Source organism: Sphaeramia orbicularis, chromosome 7 (assembly GCF_902148855.1).
Source record: "Sphaeramia orbicularis chromosome 7, fSphaOr1.1, whole genome shotgun sequence".
Classification (NCBI taxonomy): Eukaryota; Metazoa; Chordata; class Actinopteri; order Kurtiformes; family Apogonidae; genus Sphaeramia; species Sphaeramia orbicularis.
The window spans coordinates 6,411,433-6,419,909 of record NC_043963.1 but is presented as its reverse complement, the minus strand read 5'-3'; the positions used below and the strand labels follow the sequence as shown (position 1 = coordinate 6,419,909).

The 8,477-nt window shown below is 37.8% G+C and overlaps 1 protein-coding gene across 6 annotated transcripts in view; it reads left to right on the top strand.

The window, feature by feature from the left end:
- The first annotated feature begins 95 nt into the window (after nucleotides 1-95).
- Nucleotides 96-8,477, top strand: part of LOC115422016 (host cell factor 1-like) — a 33,363-nt gene continuing 24,981 nt past the window's right edge. For 4 of the 6 annotated variants that reach the window (XM_030138049.1, XM_030138047.1, XM_030138048.1 and 1 more), the window contains exons 1-4: nucleotides 1,774-2,571; nucleotides 4,324-4,472; nucleotides 7,336-7,496; nucleotides 7,598-7,800. In XM_030138049.1, coding sequence (XP_029993909.1) covers nucleotides 2,400-2,571; nucleotides 4,324-4,472; nucleotides 7,336-7,496; nucleotides 7,598-7,800 — 685 coding nt within the window. In that variant the 5' untranslated portion in view covers nucleotides 1,774-2,399. Of the gene's footprint in view, nucleotides 258-1,772; nucleotides 2,572-4,323; nucleotides 4,473-7,335; nucleotides 7,497-7,597; nucleotides 7,801-8,477 lie in introns of those variants that run through there. The other 2 variants (XM_030138045.1, XM_030138051.1) reach the window with 2 other exon arrangements.

Here is an 8,477-nt window from a genome sequence, read left to right as displayed (position 1 = left end):
TATCTTTCTGTAAAACCAGAACAGGACACAGATGAGGGACCAGTATTATTAGAATAGGACAGCTCTTCCTCCTCTGTCCTGCAGGGGGCGCGCTGCTCTCCAGTAAAGTTGGCAACAAAATGGCGTCTTCCTGAGCGGCATGAGAGAATATAGTTGGATGTTTTGGGTTTTTTTTTAAACTGCAGTCGTCTGGACATTTTCCTCATAGCATAGCGCCACTTACCAGACTTTTACGTATAATTTACAGCTATTAACGAGTAAGTACTGCATAAAGAATAAAACGCAATCCGTTGCTTTTCAGCTTATTGTAGCAGCTAACGGGTCAGCGCCGCCATGTTTTGTGAGGGAAAGAAGCATCTCATAGCCTAACCAATTATTAGCATAGCATTAGCACATTTCCAAAAGCTCAATAAAATCTAACAAACCGTTAATAGTAGCCACTTTGCCTGCCTTCTGCTTCTATGTTTCTATCTATCGGCATATGTCACAACGCTTGGTAAACATACAGTGTGACATTAGTGTTTTGTTACATATCAATTAGCCTGTTAGTTAAAGCTAACGCTTCAGGAGTGCTTGCTAAGTTAAATGCTAATTTCGGCTAGCGGCAGCCAAAGGAGCGGCTAGCTTAGTTCTGCACTTCTTGTTCGATAATTCATTTAATCGTATCGACACCAGTGCGCTTTTATCATACGGAACGTTCTGAGTTTGACAAGATACCAGGTGGAGGATTGTCAGGAGCTCCTATTAAAATAAGACGTGTCCGTTGTTAGCCTAGCCTAGCAGATCCTCTTGCTAATAAGGAGAGGGCTAGCTTACATGAATAGCATCTCTGAAGTTGGACCCTCTGTGTGCTCGATTTTTGACTCTACACCATTAGCAGTTTTATTTACAGACTTGCATTTAAGAAAGTTATTGTGGAGAAAATAAAAGTTTGCTGTGTGTAATTCCCTGTGGTGTTGGCTTGCTGTTTGCTCGCCCTGAAATTAAATTCGGGTGTGTTTATCATCTGAATTTTCATTAACTGCACCTGTGTTGTCAGGCTTTATGTTTCCTGACCTATTAAAAACCAATAGTGTTTGGGTCATATGGTTTTATATAGAACCACTCCCAGGTGCAGGTTGAAGAATTTTACAAGAGATGAATGATGATGATGCATTTTTGGTGTTAAATATATAATTTACAAAGAAATTAATTCAAATCGTCCAAGAAGTAAAGGATAGAGGTTATTCTAAATAAACTACATTTACAGTCAGCAAATTAATTTTAATAAGTGCACCAATTCTTAAGTTTATAATATATTTCAAAACAAAATGTGATTTAAAAAAAAATAACTAATGCAGTTAGTTTTAAATTTTAAAGTTTTCAGATGCAAATATTTTGGACCAGTGCATCTCTGAGTTGTAACCTCTTAAAGCAACCTTTCACACTTTACGAACAGTTTTCTGGCGTAGAAGATTTATCAGTCCTGTAAATCCATTTATTATAATGAATTATGGGTTAAAATTGTATAAAACTTTTAATGACCTGTAGATTTATTTAAATTTACACTAAATTAATTCAGACAACCTAATAACCACATTCTGTCTGTTCGCTCTGATTGTACTTTACGTAATACTAGGAATAGTTACCTGAAACGGTGATAATAAAGCGTTAATAAATACTTAGTTTAGTGTTAATACAGTTCATTGATATTCAGGCTGACGCCCCTTAGCGCCTGTTAGCCGTTAGCTGTTAGCCATTAGCTTTCTTCCTCTGCCATTTTCAGCAGCTGTGTGTTTTGTTTGGTTGCTGTTAGCAGCAAGATGGCGGCTCCCATACCGGCGCACAGACCCACTGCTCTGCATATTTAACACCAGCTTCCAGCCTTCACACTGCTCTCGTGCGTTGATGCATAGACGGGCCGTGCAGCGCAATCGCCCATAGCAAGAAATGCATTTTTGTTGTTTCTGATTCCTTCTAGACTGATGCACTACCGGCGGATTTTTACCGACCCTGCAGAACAGTCACTGGGCTAAAATGGCGGCTTCCTGGGGCTGTCCCTGCAGTCTGTGCTAAGCTAATATCTTTCTTCACCCTCACAGAAGATCACCCTTAAGTGTCACTGGAGGGATTTCTAATGATAATAAAGCTACTGAATGTGATGGTTGGCTGCACATTAGTCATTGCATGTAAAAGGAGTACATTTAAATCCCGTTTGGAACGGCTAGCTACACAGCCAGCTCCTTACAAATTAGCCTGCTACTAGCCTCCGGAAATAGTTAGCAGGCTAAGGCTAACTCTGAGTCGCTGTCAATAAGCCAAATACCAGTTTTAACTTAAACCCAATTTCGACTGCTGGCTGAATTTGGATTTTTCTCCCTCGCCGAGGACTCCGAAGCGTGGATTCTGACAGCAGCGTCATGGCCACCGAACCAGCTGTTCTGCAGCCGCGGTGGAAGCGGGTCGTGGGCTGGACTGGGCCGGTCCCCCGGCCACGGCACGGACACCGAGCTGTGGCCATCAAGGAGCTGATGGTGGTATTTGGTGGAGGGAATGAAGGGATCGTGGATGAGCTTCACGTCTATAACACAGGTGACCATTTAATAAAAAAGAATTAATATGAACTGTTTGTCAGTAACTGATGCTAGCGGTGCTAATCTGCAGCTAAGTGCTAAGCGTAACATAACGGTTGCCTGACTCATTTAGTTATAATGAATTACAGGGTAATTGCACAACAAGGTAATCTGATTGCTATTCACTTGTGTTTATTTGTTTGACATTTGTTCAAAAATAATAACTTTTATTAAAAGTTCCAATTGTGCCGTCAGGATGTTGATGCCAGAAAACTTCTATTGATGCTAATATAGTCTTTGGTTTAGCCTGCCGGCTACGTTAGCCGTTGTGCTCCATGCTAATAGGCTTAGCTGAAATGCTAACGTAGCGGCACTGGCAGGAGCACAGAGAGAAATGGCGCGTTTTTACTGAAAACAATGCCGACGTCACGCAGACACGCCCCCGTCCTGCTACTGCAGAATATAGGTACAACACAAACAAATACAATGATATTAAAGAACAGATAATAACACTGTCAGCTGATCTACGGCTGTGGGTGGTTTGTGTCTTCCACTCAATCAGAATAATCATAAACTATCTCTAGATTTATTGCAGACGTATTCTATTTTAGAAAGGTAATAAGTAAGTGAAGTCATTCCCTGTTATAGTTTGGGGAGGGTTTAGTTTATGTGAAGTAGTTGTTGATAAACTCGAACACCAAATGCCTTTTAGTTATGGGCAGTTTGTCACAGTTGTAGTTGTAGTTTTCCAGTCTTATTAATGTTGATGTACTTGTTTGTTTGGTTTTTGTCTCTGTCTCTTTGTGTTTCTTTTTTCTCTGCCCATTCTTGTGTTTTAATTTTTGGTTTTTTTGTGGCTTGTTTTGAGAATCCCTTGAAATGGAGATGTTGCATCTCAACAGGTTTATCCTATTAAATTAAATTTAGTCAAAACCACAACCGACCAATCTAGTTTCTTCAGCTTTCACTGATGGCCAAAACTTAGCCCATAGACTGCACAGAAATTTCAGTTTGATATTTATCATTATTTGCACTGATTGATTTTTTTTCTTTTTTTTTTTTCATTTTGACATTTTTGACCTTGTTTCCCAGCTCTGCTTTACCAATAGTAGATATTTTGTATGTTTTTTTTGTTTGTTTGTTTTTTTAAATAATACTGTTTTCATACTAGACATTTTGATTCTGCTTTTGTCTGTTTTACTTCAGTAATAATGAATCTTGCACCACTGGTTAAATATGCAGACACTAGTGTTCTGTTTTATCCTGACATAGTTAATGCTCATTCACTTTCTTTGTAGACTTTTTTTCCCTGCATTTAATTCACCTTTTCATGGTTTATCTGACACGTGGAGGTCAGTCAAGTGAATGTGAAATTGTTGTCACAGGACGTGTGATGGTCTGTGACTGTGGACTCTGCTGCTTTTACACAGATGTTTGGACAGCGTTATTGAACACATTGATTTGTGATTGACTTACTGACACACAAACCAGAGGACACAGAGGGCACCCACTGACCTCATTCAGTGTGTTGTTAATATCTGATGAATATAATATAACTCGTGTTCATTAAAATTGCAGTGTAGTGTAGTTTAATTAATCAAATAAAACTTATAGATACGTGCTCTTGTAGCAGACTGTAATGTGGTTAAATTCAAATTCACTACAAACACCCGATACTGTCATTATTAGAAAAACGGTGATTACCAAACTCCAGCTTTATCTCTTCACTGTGTCATGTGACCTGACTTACCTGTTGCTTTGTTACCTGCAGCCACCAACCAGTGGTTCATCCCAGCCGTTCGTGGTGACGTCCCGCCAGGCTGCGCCGCATATGGATTTGTGTGTGATGGGACACGACTGCTGGTGTTTGGAGGGATGGTGGAATACGGCAAATACAGCAACGACCTGTATGAGCTGCAGGTGAGTGAGTCCTGTACGGTGGACGGATACACACAGGGTTTTATTCATACCTGTGAGTAAAGAATCATACATGGACAAAAATTGTGTTTTCCTCAAATGAATATAATGAGACCTGACGATTTACTTGAACACAAAGAATACATTCAGCTTTTAATTATTTGTGCTTTAAGCAGATTAACAGTGTTCTTAGTCATGAAAAACTTGGACACCTCATAAAATAAGTCATGCAATAATCTTCTATTCTGCAATAACAATGCAATATTTATTCAATATTTATCAAAATATAAATATGCTATTTTTATACAGCCTTGAGTTCATAGATACACATACAGTTTTCAGAGGAAATACATACTGTTAATATTGTAAATATTGTGCCAATTCATATTTTATGTCTACATAGCTCTATTCTTATCTTACTTTTGTAAAAATGCAATATTCTATTTTCTAATCATATTTTTAGTTTCTGTAATTTCATATTTGCTCTGTTGTTTCTGAAGCACTGGTGTTTTATTAATATTGTTGCACTGACTGGAGTACCACTTATAATTTCATTGCACACACAATGACTAAAAATTCTATTCTTTTCTAAAAATTAAGTAAAATCAAAAGTTTTAAGAAAAGTAACGGAAAAAAAAAAACACATTTTGGGGAATTAAGATATTTTTTTTATTCACCCCGTCTTCAAAATTTACATTTTAAAGCAGATGTTTTAAAGAATTGTTGCTACTTTTTATCTCCTGTTGTGTTATACACCCCAGAAATAAACATAACAAGAGAGTTAACCTTTCAACTTAAAGGCTGACACTGAAGGGAAATGTTAAAAAGTGGAGCAGACCTCGAGACTTCGATGAAGGACACTGGTGCTGGAACAGCAGAATTATGGAATGCAATAGTTGCAAACTAAAAACAATGCATTTTCTATGATTTCTGTATTTTATATATATATATATATATATATTATGAAAATCATTAGGAAACTGATAATTAACTCAGGGGTTTTTTGAAAGGTATGAGAAAATAACCTGCAATTACAGAAATTTATTAATCCCTCTTATGATGTGTTTGTAGCCTGTCATGGGAATTATATTATCAACCTTTATGCTGCATTCATGTGCTATCGGGAAGATGAACCTTTCCATTTGTGAATTTTTTAATTACAAGCACACTGTGTTCAAGTGCTTTCATTGTCATAGCAAAATGAAAAATGGCTCAAACACAACTGACCTGTTACTTGGGTAAAACAGTTTTGGACATGTTTATTTGTCTGCCACAGTCTTTTTTTTTTTTTTTTTTTTTTGTATATACTATAAATGTGCAAAGTCATCAGATAACAGCAGCACAATGTTAATAAGATTGTTGTTTATCATTTGCCATGAATCCTTTGTTGCTCTCCTCCATGTTGAAAAGGTCAAAGGTTATTTTCATCTCGTGGATCAACATTTTTTCCCAGTTCTCCAGTGGAAAATATGACATGAGGGGGCATTCATGTCCAGTTTTCAAGTTCGTAACTAGTATTTACCATAATTCCCATAGCACATGAAGGCAACATTAGTTACGGAAAAATCATGAAACAATTTTTATTAGTTATATGTTGTGTCTATTGTCTTTCTGACATCAATATTCACTCATACTGTATTTGAACATTGCTTGTGTTGTTGTTGCATTAGTGTTGCTTGGCGTCTCTGTTTACAGTGATCGTTTATGGTCTGTCGATGCCACAACTGTTGAGTTTATCCAGTTGAACCAAGTCAAAACAGCAGAATTGATGAGATCACAGTTCAAATTATGTTCAGCTGTCATCGGTTGTGTTGTCAACAAACAGCAGCTGCTTTAATTGTGTGTTAGCCTGGTGTTACACAGATGCTTTAGCGGGCGGTCACAGTCTGAGAATGAGGACAAACCACTGCAGGGCCTGTGGGTCATGTGGAGGCTGCTCTGGTTGAAGTTTACAGACATTTTCTAACCCATACAGACCCAAACATCCACCATCCAACAAAAACATCTACTGATGTAAATGTTTAATAACTTCTGATCCACTAATCCTATCAATACATGTAAATAATTGGTGTAAAATACAGTTATTCATCTTTTCATGGTCATCAGATATGACCCATTTGGACGTTCAGAGGCTTCGTAGTTACCATGGAAACACCGTCATCTTCTACAACATTGATTCACCAGTAAAACCCATGGAATTGGATCAATGACAGTGGATGGGAGACAGTTTTATGTTTTATATATAAAATAACTTTATTCATTTGTTCATTTTATTGAACAAAATTAATAAATAAAAAAAATAAAAATATAACTAACATGAACAAAGTAAGCAACAAACTGCACAAAATTGAAGGAAAAGTAATAAAATAGGCAACAAAATGTAGAAAAATCATCAAAGCAAGCAACAAAAAGAGCAACAAATAAAAAAAAATTAAAAAATTAACCAAATTAAGTTGGAGACACTTGTTTTTATGTTCAGTTATTGGCTTCTTTCCACAAACAGTCACTTGTTCTTTAGTTTTCTATGTTTCTGATATAATATCTGAGTTTTTATGAACATCTATATGATTAGTGAATTGAATACAGGAAAATACCTGATTTTCACTGAAAAAAGCTCAAAATACAGAGGATAATATTAAAATAATTGGTGATCAGTCACTTAAAGGTTAAATAGAGAGAAAAGATAATTTTGGAACTGACTAAAGCAGCTCTGGGTCTTTCTGGGTAGTTTCACAGATTTATTTTTAGTTGCACATGTGACTGAAACCCTGTCACTTTGGAGTCTTGGTGAAATACTGTGATGTCTTAAGTGTCTGAAATGGGAGAAATCTTCACAGTGTCTTGTTAAACATCGTTTTTCCTTTAGGCGAGTCGCTGGGAGTGGAAGCGTCTGAAGGCCAAGGCACCAAAGAATGGGCCGCCCCCCTGCCCCCGCCTTGGACACAGCTTCTCTCTGATTGGCAGCCGCTGCTACCTATTTGGCGGACTGGCCAATGACAGTGAAGACCCCAAAAACAACATCCCCAGGTGGGAATCGGCAGGCTGGTCTAGATCCTTCTGTAACACACACACACACACACACACACACACACACATATAAATATGTAACTGTTGACCTGTTCGTCCAGGTACCTGAATGACCTGTACTGCCTGGAGTTGCGGCCTGGCTCCAGTGTGGTGGGCTGGGACATTCCCTCAACATCAGGTCCGCCGCCGCCACCCAGAGAGAGTCACACTGCCGTGGTAACGAGCGGCCGCAGCGGAAACCGACTGATCATCTACGGAGGCATGAGCGGCTGCAGACTGGGAGACCTGTGGGTGCTAGATATCGGTGAGATGCCTTTTTAAGGTGCCACAGACACTGGCCAATGGATTCTACATGAGTATAATTGTTCTATTACACTGGTCTACAATTATTTAGAAATTATCTGCTTTAGAGATTAAATGTTACATATTTTAATAAGATTAAAAGTGCTGGTTCACTGATGTTTTCAAGGTATGTGATAAAGTGTTATTACACATGTACAGTCGCAGAAAAAATTATTAGACCATCAAAAGTCATTTCATAACCGTTACTTAAACTCAGATATATTTAGGACGCAATCTCATTTACAATATAACTGAGACAAAATACATCATGCGTGGTAAAATTTCACTACTTTTATTCTGGAAGCATTTTACTTGTAGACCAGTGTTACAGGGTTAGTCAAACATGCAGCCCGCAGGCCAAAACTGGTCCACCAGAGGGTCCAGTCTACAAAAATTACACAGAAGATGGTAATAATTAAGAGGTCACAGCTCAATGTGATGGAAAAGTGGATGGGACTAGTTAAATAATGGCATAATAACCTATAAATGAGGACAACTACACTTTCCCTCTTTGTTTTAGTGCAAAAAAGTCAAATTACACGATGAAACTGTTTACATTTACTATCTTTTCAGAATAAGGTGAATAATCTAAAACCATCAACAACCTGAGAGTTATTAATGTGAAATTTGAATAGTATT